The sequence below is a fragment of the Phalacrocorax carbo genome, chromosome 2 (assembly GCF_963921805.1).
Source record: "Phalacrocorax carbo chromosome 2, bPhaCar2.1, whole genome shotgun sequence".
NCBI classification, from domain to species: Eukaryota; Metazoa; Chordata; class Aves; order Suliformes; family Phalacrocoracidae; genus Phalacrocorax; species Phalacrocorax carbo.
The window spans coordinates 6,169,007-6,187,657 of NC_087514.1; the positions used below are offsets into that span (position 1 = coordinate 6,169,007).

Genomic DNA, 18,651 nt, shown 5'->3' on the forward strand with positions numbered 1-18,651 from the left:
AAAGCCGATGCCAATGACCCTTTCAAAGATTTTGCATGGAAGGAAGCAGGCACTAGCCCTGATTCTGCCACCCTTCAATCATTTTGAATAATGTCTTTTTCCAGCTGGACTCTGTAGCATACAAGAAGGCAGAACCAGAGAGTTTACTGAGCTCTGAAAGCTGCCAGCTTGTGGTGGTGCCAGGTCTGGGACAAGCCCTTGTTCTCACATGATCAGTCACTTCATCTCTACTCTGTTTCCAGTGGCATCCCCAAGGTTTATCCCCGTGAAGATTATCAGAGGGATGGTTGGGTGTTAAAGAATCTCTTCTGAAGAGCTTTACCACCAAAGAAGTGTCAGATTGGTTTCTCTAGTTGATGACGGGGCGTTTTACATGCCCCCAGGTACCTTCTGCATCTACGTGTCCAGTTCAGTGTCTCACCTATGAAAGGCCACACCAGGTAGTGGAAGGATGCAGACAGCAACCAGGCGAACTGCAGGGTTTGCTGGGGTGCATCCAGACCCTTCTGCCAGGACATGAATTTATCCTGGCTTCTTCTAAGTGGAAAGTAAAGTCCCTTATTTATCTTCAAAATCCCTATTTTGCAAAGGTGATGTTACAATTCTTTACAAAACAAAAACAAACTCTTAACCAGAGTCAAGCCTTGTATTTATATGGAAATTTCCTTGCTTTGCTCTTGTGATATAATTATACTGCTTCTGGTTCAAGTCCCAGAGCCGCTGTTACAGTAGCCCCCAAAAATACCGACAGGGAAGATGATAGTCTTCAATTTGCTGTTGTATAATTACACCAGAAGAGTAAGGCCAGTCAAAGTCCCTCTTAAACATGACCTCGAGCTATATTTCTCTCTTGAAAGCTATTTGAGAACAACCAGTGTATATTTATTGATCAGCTGAAAAGGCATCAGTTTTGAACCAATCTGCCTCTAATTAATTCACTTTTGGAACTACTGTGAAATAACAGTATGCCATACCTTGCCATGCATTTCTTGTTATAATTCCGGAGAAGTCATTGTTTTTATAGTGATTTAACAAATAAAATAACATTTTTGTCTTCTCAGAATTTGCTTGTTGAAAATCAATTATAAACTCTAACTTGGCATCTCACTGTTTTGACAGTAGCCAGATTAGGAGACTCTTGTCTTTGTGTTGTGGCACATGGGAGGATAATGGACAGACCGGTTTGTACCTCCAGCTGGGAGTGGGAACTAATGGCTTCGGCATATCTGTAGCTGTACCGCTCCGTTGGGCTCATTTGGGGAATGTGCCTTTCGTGAATGCCAAGTGCAAGTGAGATTGATGGGGTTTTATAGCAGAAATATTCTAATGTTCCTGTTCAGTGAGAGCCAACCTACCGAAGCTTCGCACTGTGTTTATTTTTAATCTCAGTTGTTTCAATTACAGGACTAACACAGAATTGCTACTTTAAAAACCAAATGAAACAAAAACACCTTCTCTGTTGTGTCAATAACATTTTACAACATTTGACTCCATCCTAAAACCAGCCATCGATATGAGATTTAGCATTTTTTTGCTACTGTTGCTACCGTTTCCCAGTTGTGAAATTTGCTGCTGGCAAAATTTTACTTCCATATTACTTGTTTAATAACATAGGAAGAAAGATAATAGAGATCTGCTTCTGTTAGTGGAGGTGCTTCTCTTCCTAGTTCTACAATCAACAGTTGCACGTGTCGTGTCAATCCTTACGTTTTTAAAGGAGTATGAAGCACAGATGTTTCAGCTCAGCTCTCCTTACAGACCACAGAAGTCTCATTTATTCATAACATTAATGGATATTGGAACTGACCCATATGCAATGGTGCAAAATCCGAGAAAAGCCTTATTTTATAAAACATCGTAAGTGAGAAGGGAGGGGAGAACAATGACATTTTTGATGCTTGGCAGTCCTGCAGCTGTGAGGTGGTCAGCAGATTAGACAGTCTCCCTGGAGTGCTTTCTGTTGCTATTCACAGACTCTTCGTCCTCATCTACATCCCTAGAGAGGCATTATGTGCCGATCTCTTCTTTCTGCACTTTTGGGATACTCACTTTGGTAGGTGGTGGAGCTTTGTCTCCCCACAGCCAGGTGAGCAGTACTTGTAATCCTTGTTCTTTGTCCGGGCACGGGGCAAACAGGAAACTTTCAGCTTTGCAGCACCCTGATCTCTCCAGCCTGTCTGTACAGGCAGTGAATGCAGCTATAATTGCCCTGAGGAGCCCAGAAGCTGGGTCGGGGCTGACATGGTCCAGTTGTGCCCACACAGCAGCCACTGGGGAAGGGCTTGTCGCTGTGGCTGCCGGCTCTTGGAGGTTGTGCTCCAACCCAACTCCACACTGCCGTCATGTTCAACATTTTATCGGTCATCAGCATGAAGCCATTTTCATGGCAATTTATTTGCTAAGGCAGTGATCAGCCACGCAGGAGAAACCCTGCGGTTCACTGGGATCAAGCACGCTCTGCAAGGTGAAGCTTCGTCTCTTTCCCAAGGTGGGAGAACCAGAGAGAAAGGGGTGGACTCATGCCCCAGAGTAGCAACCAGCTCATAGCCTGGGCGTTGCAGCTGCTAATTGCTTTCCTCAAAACCTTGTGCTGTTTGCCGACAAGCTCCTTGGCACACAGTCTGTGTGTTTGTTTAGGGGCAGACACAAGCGAATTAGCTTGGAAGTGCCAAGGACTGATGCTGTAATCATAGTTCCCATAGTGCCATTTATGGTCACATAGTCCCACACAGTCCCTGTGGGAGCACGTGCAAATTAATTCTGTATGCTGCTCACTTAAATGGTGCTAATTACATCAGTCCTTTTGACAATATATGTCTGCTGTCAGCCGTCCAGTGAGTTTCTTGCATTTGTGTGGGTGCATGAGAGAGGGAGAGGCTATCAGTGAATCCTGCAGTGTAGGTATCTCTTGGAAAGATGAGTCCTCACCAAGATTCAGGAGCTTCTCTAGGAAATTTTAAAGGACGTCTGAAGACAGGCTAAAGGTTAGAGTCTGGAATCAACCCGGAGATAGGGCTGTTGGGCTGCTCAGCGATCCCTGTGTCGGTGCGGTTGCGTAGTTGTCACTTCATGTGTGCTGTTGGTGTGTAAGTACCTGTAGTAGGATGGTCCTTTCTGGAATCAAGATCCAGAGCACAGGACAGGCAGAAATGAGAAATAAAAAAGGCAGCGGATGGTGACAGAAGGAGAAGAAAGAGAAGTTTGGATCCAGGGTGAGAAGGTGGCATAAATACATAGAACAGCCTGCCGCATTGTGGGGAAAACAATATTTTTCACACTTATGTGAACAGTTCCAATGTGAGGCAGGACAGGAAGCAAAGTGTAGGAAAAGAATTTACCATTTTTTTTCTTTCTTCACCTTCAACAGGACTTAGAGTGTTTTGCAAACACCAGAACTCTCTCCATTTCCCCTGTCCCTACTTAAATAGGATACAACATTTCTTGGCCGTGCACTCAGCCCCTTTCCTACTTTCTTGTTTGAACCAAATGCATTTAATAATTGGTGACCTGTGACCATAAAATGAATTTAACATTTTTGCCCAAGAGGCTCCTTTTGATCTTTATTACGGAGCTCTTAACAAAGATTAAATTTATGGGCTGTATCTCAACTAGTAACCGTAAATGTGGCCAGAAGCATTCCTGGGCAGTGTAATGCGCTCATCTGCACCGGTGTCTGCCACACTCTGGCCCAGGTGAGCTAACGCTCTATTGGAATATTTCAAGGGCCCAGGTGGGTACTTAGAATGTGCCAGGGAGTGTTCATGGCCAGCAGCCACCGTGTTTCGGAGGCTAAGGCCATTTGCTGGCACAGACATGGGCTTGAACATGCCTTGGTGCCAGTGCCCAGGAATGCTTGTTTTAATTGGATGGAGGTAACTGTGGTGCCTTTGATAGATGTCTAACATGGGAACCAGGTGTCCTTAGGTTCCCCCTGTAACCAGTAGGAAGAGACCAGCTTTTTCAGGGGAAAATCAGGGCACCTAAACTGGGTTTCTGCTTTGAATCAGCCTCTGAGGTAGCCTTGCTTCTCAAATCCTGCAGAAGGAGCCAAAGAGGACCATCCTCTTTCCTGGGACCTTAAATGTGTGACGCAGGAATGATTTTACTGAACAGTGCAGGGCACTAAATGTGTGGTTACCCAAAGAACGACATTTGCTGGCTGCTGCACTGTAAATGCAAATTTTGACGCTCTCACTGCAGATACTTGGGAGCTACTCAGCAGCAGGGGAGTCTGGAGAGCAATTCAGCTGGCTGTTGGTGTATTTTTAGAATAACGTTTCAGTGGAAAGATGTGACAATGTCACAGTCTCGCGATATGAGGAGTAGGGTGAGCTGAAGCTGTGTTTGCTCAGTTTATATGCTCTGCTGTGGGGAGAATTGGTTTTTCCCTTTCCATTTCATCATACCCATTTATGAGGCCCATCACTGTGGTGATAGAGTGCCTTGGTGTGCAAATATGGAAACCGCATCCAGTATCAATGTAGGTGTTATTTGAAAGGAAAAAGGCAGAATCCACCTTGGCTGCAGCGGCCGAATGGGTGATTTTCCTGGCACTGATGGACTTTAAACTTCCCAGTGTAAAGATCATAGAATCATAGAATGGTTTGGGTTGGAAGGGACCTTTAAAGATCATCTAGTCCGACCCCCCTGCAGTGAGCAGGGACAGCTTCAACTAGATCAGGTTGCTCAGAGCCCCATCCAGCCTGACCTGGAATGTCTGTAGGGATGGGGCCTCCTCAACCTCTCTGGGCAACCTGTGTCAGTGCTTCACCACAAAAAATTTTTTCCTTATGTCCATTCTAAATCTACCCTCCTTTAGTTTAAAGCCATCACCCCTTGTCCTGTCACAGCAGGCCTTGCTAAAGAGGTTGCCCCCATCCTTCCTATAGTCCCCCTTTAAGTACTGGAAGGCCGCAATAAGGTCTCCCCACAGCCTTCTCCTCTCCAGGCTGAACAACCCCAACTCTCTCAGCCTGTCCTTGTAGGAGAGGTGCTCTAGCCTTTGCATGATTTTTGCGTGATTTCAGAAAGGAGGTAAGGATTGCATAAGACATTAAACTGCAAGGTAGAATCTTATAATTGCTGTGATGCTCTGTTTTACCTACACCATGCTACAAATTATAACGTTAGTGTAGAAGCAATTGCAGTATCATTACACTGCCGGTGCCACCACTGTAGCTGAAAGGTATGCCAGGTTTTTTCCATATTAATGTGTTTCCAAGGGTGGGTGGCACTTTAAGGATTGGTTCATTTGCTGGGAAAGAATATCTGACAATGAACATTTGCAAGAAGTATTTTGTGAATATGGGAAGAACATGGATGTATTCTTTTAAAAGAATAAGTATTTTTAAAAGAGTGAGGGGAAAAAACCCTTAAATGTTGAGGCTTCTTAATAGACCATGTACAATGTTTTATAAAAGAAAAAAAAAAGAACAAATAAAGGTAGTACCATATATAGGAGTCACTTTCGTCATCAACTGATGGCAGGGAATTAAGTGTGCTGGAGGAACTGCTGCACAGAGAACTAAATAATTGAAAAACAGAGCTAATGGGGTCTGGAAAAGCTCCGCTGAGAAACTACTTTCATGAATTCTTAACTTCAAGAAAAATTTTCTCACCAAGCCCTTCCCCTTTAAGCATAGGCTTCAATGGGAAGCATTATTTTGATGTAGGAAAAAATCTGCAATATTAACTACAGAAAAAATGAAGCTTGCTTTATGTAGGTGCCCCCTCAATCCCACCCCAAATCCTCCAGATCCCTCTTTCTTATTATTATTTAGCTCTGAGAAGCAGACACGATCCAGAATTCCTCTTTGTATGGTGGCTAAAGACCAGTTATTCCCTGCAAATATTTTGAATTCTGGTCTAAAGTTTTGGAAGACAGCATTTAATGAGGCCTGCATTTGCCAGACTATTTCCTTATCCATGGATAGACTTTATGGTTGGCTAAAGACTGGTGTCAGAGGTCGAGATAACTGAAATTTTTAGGTTAGGAATATAATGCTTTTTAACAGAAAGTCTGGACTTTCTGTTGTGGGAATGGAAAAATAATGGAGATGCAGAGAGTGGCTGAATCTCTGGCAGTTCACCAGGTGCTGCTGAGATCTGCAATCCTAAAATTCTTGGTTTGGTGAGGAAAAAAAAAGAAACATGGTAATAAATAATGTTTGCTTTAACCTTCTTGTGTTTTTGTTCTCACCTCTCTACTATATTCTTGTGTAACTTGACAGCTACACGTGTTCAGCTTTCATTATATACAAGTCCCTGGAGGAGCCCTTGGCAGCTGAGGGCTTACTTATTCTTGAAAGAATGAAAATGAAAATGAAGAAACTGTTTAGGTAGAGTCCTAAGGACAAAAGGATGGAGCGCTGGCAACTGGGGTTTGTGTTTAGCACTTTACAGGGATGTATGTTTGTGTGTCTCTAGAGGAAGGAAATGAGGTTTCAGGTGACAGCCCTGGATGAACCTTCTAGTTCTAAGAAACAACTGACTTTAGGAGAAATTCATGAGCCATCCTAACAAAACACAGTCATCTTCAGCAAGTTTGGACTACTACAGCACAACAGTAGTAAAAGAGAAGAAAGATACCTGGGAAAACATACAGCTTCCTAGTACAATATTCATTACAGGTCTTTGAAATTATGATAATGTATTGCTATTAAAGAAAGAAAAATGATTCATATGTATGGCCATAGACCAGTTTGCCTGATCTCAGACACAAAAAGATAGTAATTGATATTGAACCTAGTGAATAAAGTATTACAGAATGGAAACTATTAGGTATTCCTAGACAAGGATTATAATTTCATGAGGAAGAGGTCATCTCTAACAAAACTATTTTCTTTCTGTGGAGAGTTACAGTTTGGTTGATATGGTAACTACCTAGATATACCACATTTGTTCTTAGGCATTGTTATTGCCTATTGAATGACATTTGCATTAAAAAGTAACACTCTGCAATGGATTAAAGGCTGACTGATCTCATGTAGCAGGTGTCAGTGGAAAGTCATAATTTCTAGTGCAACTGTAAAAGGGATATATAGCAGTTCTGGTGCTATTAAAAAATTTCCATGAATGGCATGGTCATAAATGGAAGATCTTTGCTGATAAAATTTGTGGATAAACCAAAGGATCGATAGAATATTACATAAAGTTGAGGACAAGGAAGTAGTTTTAAACAATATGTATTTAAGAGCAATTGCAAGCTCATATAGCTTTGAATGATATGGCCAGAAAGGACATAGCAAGGACCAGTGGCGGAAAGCTCTGGTCAGTCAGTTGTTATCTTCTCATTTGCAAATCTGTAAATGTTTACAAATCAGTAGAGATGGCGTTGCAGTGCAGTTTTTATCACTCTTTCTGCCATTTGCAGTGGCTGCTCATTGCTGCAAACCCTCTGAGCACGGGGAGTGTTTCCTCAAAGTTTGGCCTGGCAGTAGCAGAAAGAATAAGCGCAAGGAAGGGACATCTTTTGTCTTGCCTTTCCTACAATGCACCCCTGGGTGTAGCAATGAGACCTGGTCTCAGCTGGGGCTGACGTGCTGTCAGTCTGGCACACTGTGCCTTTGGACACAAGTAGCCATGCTGCTCACTTGGATGGTAAAGCACTAACCCCTTTTGTGCCTCTGTGACTTATTCTGTGGCTGGAAAGCAAGCGCTGCAATTGTTTTCTTTCCCCTGTGGACTGTTTGTGCTTGTGCCTTAGATGCAGGCAGGAAGGGGGAAGCCAAAGGGAGCACAGGACATTTGTAAAATGAAAGCCAAAGTGAGCCCACAGTTCTTTAAGAGGTAATAAGGGATTTAAAGGAGAGAGCTGGAAGAAGAGAGTCATTTTATTAACACTGACATTTCTATTTTTTGTGGCAGGACATTTCTGTCCCTAGGCCAAGCACGTGAGTTTGCTGTATAGTCCTGGTTCCAAAATAAGGGCTATAACCAGGAAGATTTCGCTAGCTCGTACTTCCCTAGTAATTCTTCTCGTAATTCCTAGCAGGAAGCCATGTTTCTTTCTAACTGGACCTGGTGGAGAGTGTGTGATGTCACTAAAGGTTGGAGTGGTAATTTATGTATCTATAATTCACACATTACCTCCCTGCTGCATGAAGAAGTACGCTGCTGCGCCTGAGAAGTTTTAGTCTTCCCTGTGAACTCTCAGGAGTCCTGGGCAGCAGAGGTGAATGATATTTTTGTGACTTTATTCATGCCTTCCATTTGTTTACTCTTTATTTGGGGGAATTTTGCTTATTTTGATTTCTTATGGTGCTTATTTTTCTGCACAGCCATACATCTTCCAGTTCTGAGACAGGCTCGGAAGTGCTGTTTACTGCACTGACTCAGTGCCTGTAAACCAAAAGAGCATTTGTGGTTAGCAAAAACAAAATTCAAAGCATCAATAAAACATCTGCACAGGGTTTCTGACACTTCTAAGCAAATCTCTTGTCAGTGCAGCTTAGTCTTGAATGGGAATAGAGGTGGCCTAGCTTTGGTTCTTGCAAGTCTTAACGGTTTAAAAGTTTTTCGACTTTTAAAGTTCTCCTGGAAGAGGAGAGGTTCCCTATTGTGTTGGGAATTTATGCAGACCTCTGATGGAGGTCAACTTACTACATGGTTTCACCTGTCAAACATTAAGACATAAGCAGGTTTGAGTGAAGTATCCTGGCTTTCAAACCAACAGGCATCAGGGAGCACAAGAGACCTCTGGCTAAAATACAGGAAGTGGTCCTGTGCATCAGTCAGTATTGGTTCCTGGTGTGGTGAAAAAACCGTGACTACTCTGGGTTTTATCTATAGAAGCAGCAGCTTTAAAGATGGTCCAAAGAAAATCTGAAATGCCCTGGATAACACACAGTTCCATGAGTAATCAGTCTCTGGCATCTTCCACTGCGGCAGCAAAGAGGCAGCTGAATGTGTTTGACTGCTTTTGATTGCTGCGTTGGCTGTTGGGGCTTCTGGCAATGGCTTTTACAGTCCTTTTTCTTTCCACTGAGCTGAGAGTGCCTCACCTGCACCTGATAATCTGGACCATAAATTCATTAGCACAATGAAGCAGGAAAAATATCTGATTTCCTTGCTAGGCTTAACCAAACCTTGTGGAACATTGGATGTTTTACTGAGAGTCAGGAAGCGGGAGGAGTGATATAAGGCCTGCCGGCAGTGTCCTCAGAAAAGTAATTTTTATCTGATGCTTTTGGATGTAGCTTTGCAAACAATTCAAGGTAGACCTGCTGTAGAAAGTCTTTACAGAGCCCTGTGAGATCGTGCCCCATTGGTGAAGGTGTTGCCTGGGCTTGGGTCACCTTCATCTCCTGCCTCCCCATCCCTTAGGGAGTAGTTGGTCCTTGCTGCTCCTTCACAAGCACAACAGCGGATACTGAAGGAATAACACACTAAACACCAGGTGGAGATGACGCTAAATACCATATGCATCAAGATGAGGATATTTGTATGATCATGTGTGCAACTGGGTGAATGAAGGGATGGGACTTGGCTGTCCTCACCTGGTTGTTCTTTAAATCAGGGAAAGGACATAAATGTGGAGCTGAGCAAGCAGTGAAAAGTCAGGGGTTCATTTTTATATTCTCATTAAACTGATTCCTTGAGTTACCTGTCCCCATTTTTTATAAGTGTCCAATTACCTATTGATCTGGGAAAACAAAGCATAAATAAATGTTACTTCAAAGATACAGCAGGGAAGAGGTGGGTAGGCAGACAATTCTCTGCAGAAAAGCATTTACCTGTGATTGTGTTGACACTAATTGGGTGCATGAGAAATGGCTGACAAAGGATGGGTATTTTCATGACTTTTTTGAAACCTTTGTGTAGGTGTGAATATTCTTCAAAGTTTAGTCATATTTAACACTGCTTTCTGCTTGAACAAACTTAGAGAGCAGGCACATATATAGTCATGGTCCTGGAGGAGTATTAAAAGGGGAATCACAAGTAATACAATAAGATATAGGAGAGTGGGCTTCACTTTTTGTCTCTTACACTGGTCTGTTTTGGGACCTTGGTGTGACTACAGTCAGTTCATCATTCTGTGCTCTGCACTCTTTCCTGTCTTAGCACTTATGTTCGAGGTTTTTCTGAGCAGGACTTTCTGAAAAGTCTGGACAACACCCCAATGTCAGCTGCATCTTCAGAAATTTCCTTCCAATAAATCTGGGAGCGGAATCATATTATCAATTTTCGTAAGTTTTTGCGACTTACTTTCAGATTTACAGACTAGTAAAAGAGAAAAACATGGAGAGTTATCCTAGCTGAAGGAAAGGCTTTGGTTGTTGTTCTGTTTAGCTTCTTGGCTGGCCAGCCGTTAAAAAGTATCTTGAAACCAGATGTAGCACATTGGTTCTCCTGCCCAGCATGTAGTTAGGGGATAGGATAGATGAAGGGTATTTAGGGCATGCAGAGAACAGAATTATTGCTGTGGGACCATGTGCAAGTGTTGGGCAAAACCCAGGAGATCAGCCTTTGTTAGTTCTATAGCTTCCAAAGCGATGTGTGTACCTGTGATAATTTCATACTGGTTCTTTTGCTTTTCAGATGTCCTGTGCCCAAACGTCCGTGTGGAAGGAGATCGATTCAAACACACCAATGGGGGGACTGATGAGATTCCAGGTAAAGAGACACACTTTTCTGCTGTACATCTGGGAATTGAAATAATATAACTGTATGTATCTAGTGCTATGTTCTGATTAATTACACCTTTCCTAGATGGCATTTTCTTAATCCAACACATATTCAGTGGTGGAGAAGTACATTAGACACTGCAGGGCTGGAAAAGAGTTAGCAAATTGTTCAAGACCTTTCTTTTGATATGACAGCAAATTAAAAAGCCAGTGGAGCTTAGTGTAGTAGAGAAATACACTAAGTCTCAGAGATGGCTTTTTTCCCCCACTCTACTTTTGCTGAGTTTTAATGTCCATTTATTTGATCTGTGATTGTTGTGGGACGTCCAAGCACAATGGTAATTACCACTGAAGAAATGCTTATATGCGTGTATATAAGAAAAACAAAACAAAACAAAAAGAAAAGGTAAAAAGTCCCAAGAAGAGCCATCTTTCCTGAAATGCTGGTGAACAATAAAGAGGAAAGCCACTCTGGTGATATCTCTGCTTTTCTGTGAGTTGTGATATAACTTTCCAGCCAGCTGAAAGACTTAGTCTGTCAGACATATGTGTGGGCTGCACCTCTTTTCTAACCCCCCAGGACAGTTTGACCTATTGGCAGAGAAAACCTGTCCACCAGGGATGTACTGGGAATATCTGTGACTGACCAAAAAACTGTAAGTTACTGCAGTGGGAGGCTGGAGGCTCTTCTGCAACTTGATTATGAGCAGAAATGGTCAAGGTTTGACAGCTCTGCTACCTATTCAGAGTTTTTTTCATTGGGGGATTTTCACTGCCTGCACAAATTATCAGTTCCAACTGTGCTATCTGTAGGGAGCTTATTTTGGCTGCAATCTGATTACACCTAAGCCTGTGATAATGCTGGGTGGTAACATCTTTTCTGGTTGTTAGACCCAAACTCATAATCCCCAAACACCCATTTTCAATTGCTGTCTATTCCTAGGTCTTGCATTAACCTGTTCTGATAGTTCTTCTGTCACTGGGGTGCGCAAACTGTAGAGTTACTCAGCAAATAGCCCTACTGATTCTGAATGAACCTATTTGCAGGGGAAGCCGCTGCTCAGGATGATGATAATCTTCTATGTGATCCTTTCCAGAAGAATGGAGTTACAAATGGCATGCCCATGTCTAGTTCACATTTCAATTCAATTTTAATTCAAGCACTAATTAACAGATTCTATACTTTTATCTGACTTCAAAATTAGATCTTCTGTTGGGCAATGTAAAGGAAAAAAATCTGACTTCAGGACCAAGTTGCATGGGATTTTATTAAGTGGGAGGCTGAGAGTAGGGGTGAGGAGGATGGCTTCGTGCATAATCAAGTGAATAACTGCGTCAAAAAGCACATTATGAGCTAGAAGAGAGCCAACAGCCTAAACTGATATTTTCCTTTTAAAAGACGGGTGATTTTCTTCTTTAGATGAACAGAACTAAGTAAATCTCATCTATCTTGACTTCAGCAAGCATTTGCTGAGTACTGTATTGAAAATCACTGCTAAAGCAAAAAAGGGTAGAGATTAATAAAAGTTGTAAAGGGAGCCAGAAGCTGGCTAGCAGGGGGATAATGACAAAGTTTCTAGGAAAGGGAATAACAAGCCAGAGGGCAGACAGAGGTGGACTTCCTCGGGCTCCAGCTTTAGGTCTAAACTTCTCTGTGATTTACCACTATATAGATTTGGATGAGAATATCATTGAAGGAGGAACTGGTTCGGCTCAAAAACATGGGAGTTTTTCCAACTGACTTGGGACTATTAATTTAAAAGGCCTGTAATGGTACTTACGGATCAATAACAGGACTTTGTGCTCTAAACTCACACTCTGGAAACTGATGGTGGCTTAGTCAGCAGATATTTGTAAGTCACAGTGCTGTACAGCTGGGGGAAAAGGCAAAAGACATTATTGGACAAGGTAAAGTAGGTCTTGTAGAGATAGAGAAGAACTCATGAGAGTGGACAGGGCTTTGGTTACTGCTTATCTAGAAAAGTGTGCTCAGACCTCCTTAGCTAGGAAAGATGGATTCAGCCTCGAGGACCTATTAGTGTGTTCAAGAGCCAGAGAGACTATTTTCAAACAGGAGATTAGAAAACTGGGTTTGGTTAATCTTGCAGTGTGCAGGTGGAAAGGGGAGATACTATTGTTTTCTGCAAATAGATCAGGGGAATAGTGGAAGGGAGATAGGGGAATCACTCAAGCTAAAGGACAAAGAGTATAATAAGAAATGGGTATCAACTGTTTAAGAGAGACATTCAAGACATTAGAAGAAGGTTTCAAACTGTCAGAGATATGAAGTACTGGAACAAGGGTGAAGTAGTAGTAATGGAGACAAATAAACAGTGATGGACGGTCGTGAGCCCTCTCGTAGCAAAGGATTGTACTCTGTGACCCTCTGGTATCATAGCATTTTAAAAAAAAAATCACTAGCTGTAGCATTCGGTCAGGGCTGCCACAGTGAAATGGGATTGCATGAGGTAAGAATACATAGGCAGCTTTACTCTACTACTGATACAAATTTTGGCAGTGAAGTGAAGCGGCATCTGCTTAACAGTTGATAACACATAAATTCAGAATATAAATGTTACTGCGTGCATTAGAAATCACACAGGGAATTTTGAAAGAAAGGGAGAAATCTGTTTAGAATACCAGGATAAACACCGTTTCTCTTCCAGAAAGTCTGATATTTTAAAGTAATGCTTAATGATACTTTAAACAAAGTTCTTAGAGCATCCTTGTGGGTACCATGGGTTTTTTATCAGTAGAGAAATGAAGGCAAAAGAGGGTTTGACTCATCTGCCCTGAAGTATTCAAAATAACACCCCACTTGTAATACTTATTATCTCTTACATTGCTGAATTGTCATTTTGGTTCCATCAGCATTTAACCAAGGATCATGACCTTCTATTAGTTGTGACCAGGCAGGAAAACACAATGATAACATTTTGCACCCTGAAGATGTGCCCCGTGTGTATTTTAATGAACCATTATATTGCATCAAAACAACATATGAAAGCTATTGAAAATGAATTATATTTTCTGAGGGTTTTTTAGGTTTTAAAACTTCACATTTGAATTTTTTGTATTTTAAATTAGACCTGCAGGACATGGGATTTGGTTGCAGAAATCTGGATGATCCCTAGAATTAAAAATGGGCTGAGCTCTCGTCCTCAACATTATCCACCAGAGGAGATAATGCTCCTCAACAGATGACTGCTGTTTCCAGAGGGAATCTGCCATAAAAGTAACGGAAAACCTGCAATGATTTCCATAAATGCTAAGAGAAATTAACCCTGGGGACAGATACTTCCAGCCACTACACGACATTATACATCCCATACAAGCCACACTGGATGATGTTAATGGGGCAAGGAGGGAACATAAAGCCCTGACTCTAAATCCTAAGTAGTCACAGAATCAGAATCACAGAATGGCAGGGGTTGGAAGGGACCTCTGGAGATCATCTCGTCCAACCCCCTGCTTGAGCAGGCACACCCAGAGCAGGGACACAGGACTGCATCCAGGTGGGGCTTGAATGTCTCCAGGGAAGGGACTCCACAGCCTCTCAGGGCAGCCTGTGCCACTGCTCTGGTACCTGCACAGGGAAGGGGTTTTTTCTCATGTTTAGTCGCAAAGGTTGTGTGTATGAAGAACAGCAGAAATTGCATTATGGGTTGTACCACAGATTGACTTCAGCCTCTAACGCTCTCCTCCATCTCGGAAACCTCCATGTGCACGTGAGAAGAATGCCAGCGTATTTATGACCTCTGTGTTTTTCTGTAGGTCTGTAAAGGATGTTTGGGCATTTCATGGTAGAGGCACTGGTTGTAAAACTAGTACCCTACAATTATAGACTGCAGCGGCTGGGTTTAACTGTCAGCATGTCTCCAGCGTCCTGCGGTTTGCAGCACAGTGTTCACATTCCAGAGATGCCGGTGACTCACTAGCTAATTATAATATCCCTGGGACTATTTATATTTGCCCACTAAAACACGTGGTGGTAGGAGGAAATTAGAGTGTCCAGGCTGTTGAACCTGCAGAACGAGCACATTAGACTGATGTCCTCTGGGGTACAAAAGCGTTTTTGTGGTGCCTGTGTGATGGGCATTTTGCCCTCCCTTTGCACTTGGCATTCAGTATTGTCCTTCTCATAGTCTCCTTGGGAAGCCCCTGAGAGGCAAGTGCAAAATCCATGAATAGCTGCAGAGATTTGTAACGGATCACTGTCTTCAGACAGTAGATGCTCAGACACGATGGTCACCGGCAAAGACTGAACATATGCGGTGAAGCTGAAGCTGGCTATTCATGTGGACACCAGCCACTCTCCATCCTGTGTTATACGTGTATAGGCAGGACTGGATACACCTCTGGTGTGGAGGTGGGGCAGAAGGATGAAGCTTTGCTGTGCTATGGCATTGCCACTTTGCTGTCACATTTTTCAGTGACCCCTCACTAGTCAAAGGTAATGGGGAAAGGGCTAAGGGCTTCTTATTTCTTCCTCCCCTCCACACTTGCCCTGGGAAGTTCCCCATATAAAAATTCATAGAGTGATTAGCACTGCCTTGAGTACTAGTGTTCTCCATTCTTCAAGGATCTGGAGAGCTGAATTTGAAACCTGGTTCCTGAGACATATACATCTGGCTCTAGCTGCTGTCTATTGATGAGAAGTATATAGGGAAAGTAGTAGCTGACTTGTACCTGTAGACCCAAGGGTCATTTCAGCCTCCTGTGAGCTGGAGAAAATGGATGGACTTGTGCTGTGGGGTGGATTTGTCCCCTGGGCTGGTAGGTGGGATACCTTTGGTGCAGGTGACTTTAGCGAGTCCCTTTTAGGTTTGCTTTCTAGGAGTCTATGTACTGTGCAATAGCTAATCTTAATATTATTGCCTAGGTCATTGCACTTAAAAGATCTTTGAAGTTTTTCAGAGGTTGCCAAATGATTTACCTGTCTTCAAGGACATTTTAATATCCAGTAACTCCCAGAAAACTAGGGCAAGCAGGCAAATAATTACAAATAAGTCATCTGTGACTTCTAAGTGTAGTCACTGCAGTCCTATGGGCTAACTCTAACCTGTGCATTAGATGTGCATTGTGGCATGCCCAGTGTCAAGATCCCCAAGTTATCTGGCCTGGGGACCTGTGGTGGTTTCTTTTGGGCTTATGTACCAAGGAATTTCCCTTCTACTAAAGAATGGGAAAGTAAAAGTTTCCAGTCACCCCAACGGGGTAGGGTGCCACCAAAGTGTGCATCTGGATTAGGAGCCTGGAAACACTCAAGCACCCTGCAGAGGATGCATAACCACTCTGTCACCAACGGAGCTGGGTTGAGTTCTTTGAATAAACCCCTCATATTTTAAACTAATATTTTTCCTAATATGGTCAGAGATGTAGCTATTACCCAGCATCATGGATCTCAGTGGACTTCTGGCACTGGGAATGACCTGACCCATGCTAGGCATCAGATCTGTGCTGGAGCAGGTAGCCTGGCTGAGCTGCTCAAAGACATCAGGAAACATGGAGGATGAGTGCTGAAATTACTTTAAATCCGCTACTGTGGGAAGAAAACAGGTAACAGCTGAGCGGTCCCCGTGAAAGACGTTCTCTGGTCTGACTCTCAGTGGTGGCAAATTCTGACTTCTGCGTTCGCATGTAAGACTTAACAAGGGTTAAGCATGCACAGGAATGTGCACATGAAGTATTCAGATCCACCTGCATATTAAAAAAAATAAAAATAAATCTAGCCCTACAGGCTTTCTTTTTTTTTTAAACTCGTGGTATTTGCTTTCTCCCAGAAGTTAAACAAGCCAGGAGTTTTTCTTACTCCAGTGCATTTGAGGTTGATGAAAAGGAAATAAATTAGATTTTTTGACTATTCATAGCCCAAGAATAACCAGTCCTTTGGCTATAAAAACACTAATGGATTGGCTAACTATGAGGTACGTGCCAGATATTTCTTGGTCCAAATATTTTAGATTAATTCTACTTCAGAGACAGATTGTTGCGAAAGAGGAGCCTGGAGAAACCACCCCATAGACTCTTCACCTGTGCAAGCTTTATGGCCATTGTGCACACATGATGGGAAGAAGGTGCATATATAAATAATTTCAATAAACTCCTCTGGACACCTGGAATTAAATCAGTCTGTCTGGGGTGAATGCTCTCCGATGAGAGCTGTGGCCAGGTTTTAGTTTACCTGTAGGTCTAATCTATTTTGTACTGATCATCTGGCATATAGCAACCACCACAGTTTCTCTTGTGTTTCTCTCTTTAAGAGTAGTCTTTACCTGCTTTCATATTAGGCCTTGCTCATAGCACCTAAAATTAATAGGAATATTTTTATTTTCATAAACAACATGTTGGTGGGGTTTCCCTATAGCCCAGATAGCAGCATTACAGGGAGACTTTTCCTCAAATACCTTTTCTTACCCTAAAAAATAATACTGGCCTTTCATACAAACAAGCAATAGGAACCGTTACAGGTTATACTGAATGTATCAGCCCTGCCACTCTGCTCTCATAAACACCCACTGTCACTTTTTCTTAGCTATATGCATGGACTCCTCTTGGGACCACTGTACTGCCAACAAAACTTTTATTCAAAGAAGTGTAGAGTCCTCCCCTCCCCACTGCTGTCCCAAGTGGTGAGTGTGCAGTTGTGCCATTTTATGGTTTTCCAGAGGAACACAGAGCACTTTAGGCACCGAGGAACTCAAAAGACGACTTCAAAATAGAGGAACTAAACAAAATCAGGAGCTTATACAAATAGTCCTAGTAAGTTCAGCTAGTGCAAGCCTATCTGGCGTACAAGGACATCAAAGGAATAATGAACCCCAGTTTAATCTTGTAAATCACTGGAGCAGGAAAGGAGCTGAAAGAGGGACCGTGGCACTAAGCCAAATGTCCATCACTGAGAAAATGGAGAACGACTTCAACACAGAAAAGCCTTCAGTAATGAGGTAAAGAGTTCAGTGTCAAAAACAGCTTTCAGTGTTGTTCAATATGCCACTTGCAACTGTCTGAAAACTGAGAGGCAAACAGGTAAGAGAGAATAAGTGGACTGTTGCAGATAAACAGAACAATGCATCACACAAAGTGGTGTGTTATTAACATGAGATCAGGTGATGAAAGGTGCTGCCTCAGAGGCAGCCGCTTTAGACCTGTATTTATTTCCTGTTTTTACAACAGGCTGGGGGTTAGATTACAACAGCTCTTTCCACCAGGTGGGAGGACTATAACAGTGTATTCATTTATTTGCTTGTGGTTTTGGCCTCTCTCTCATATTGGCTCATTGGCCTAATTTTCTTACTGGTTTTAAATCCCTTTTATCTTTCCTGAAGTGTTATCTTTCATTTCCTGTGTTAGGCTACCAAGTGCTATATCTGTCCCCTGCTTTTGACTTGAGCTTTAAGCTGATATTTCTGAAACAGGGTGGCCGCACAGTTCAACCTGGTAATCGCCTGCTCACCTGCCTCACTGCCTACCAAAGCTTGCTCCTTTTTGAGGTATAACTCTGTTATATGCCTCAAGCAAGGTTTCTGCTTCTCATAATCCCAAAAGTGGACTGGTACTTAAGCTGAGATCAAGCCCTTTTTTGTGATCTGCCTGTGTGGCTTGCTCCTTTGCTGGGGCCGAGGAAAAGTTTCCCACATGTCGTGATGTGGAGGAAGCAAACCCAATCCATAAACCAACAGCCTGAATGTTGGCATCGTGTATCGAGGGTAAATCTGTTTTATTATTTTTATAAAACTGAGACCATCTAAAGGGTCCTCTAAGCCACCTTATGGAGTATCACCTAGAAGGCAGTAGGCTTGCTGGAAGATACCTTCTTCATGCTGGCGTAAGAGCTGTTTCATGTGCTTCAACAAAGCCTCATTATTAGCTTAAGCTCTTAGCTGCTGTCCTCACTGAAGTCCGGTGGATCTGGTGAGAAGAAATTCAGACCAGCATGAAATGCTGCTTAAATCCCAACTGTAACATCTGTGGGAAAAAGGGCAACCGGTTAATAGCAAGAACCTCTTTAAAACACTCTTGAGGG

General features: G+C 42.7%; 1 protein-coding gene across 3 annotated transcripts in view; it reads left to right on the forward strand.

The window, feature by feature from the left end:
• COL22A1 (collagen type XXII alpha 1 chain) overlaps positions 1-18,651 on the forward strand; it is a 263,312-nt gene that overhangs the window by 76,103 nt on the left and 168,558 nt on the right. For all 3 annotated transcript variants that reach the window (XM_064442038.1, XM_064442040.1, XM_064442039.1), the window contains one exon: positions 10,540-10,614. In XM_064442038.1, coding sequence (XP_064298108.1) covers positions 10,540-10,614 — 75 coding nt within the window. The remainder of the gene's footprint in view (positions 1-10,539; positions 10,615-18,651) is intronic.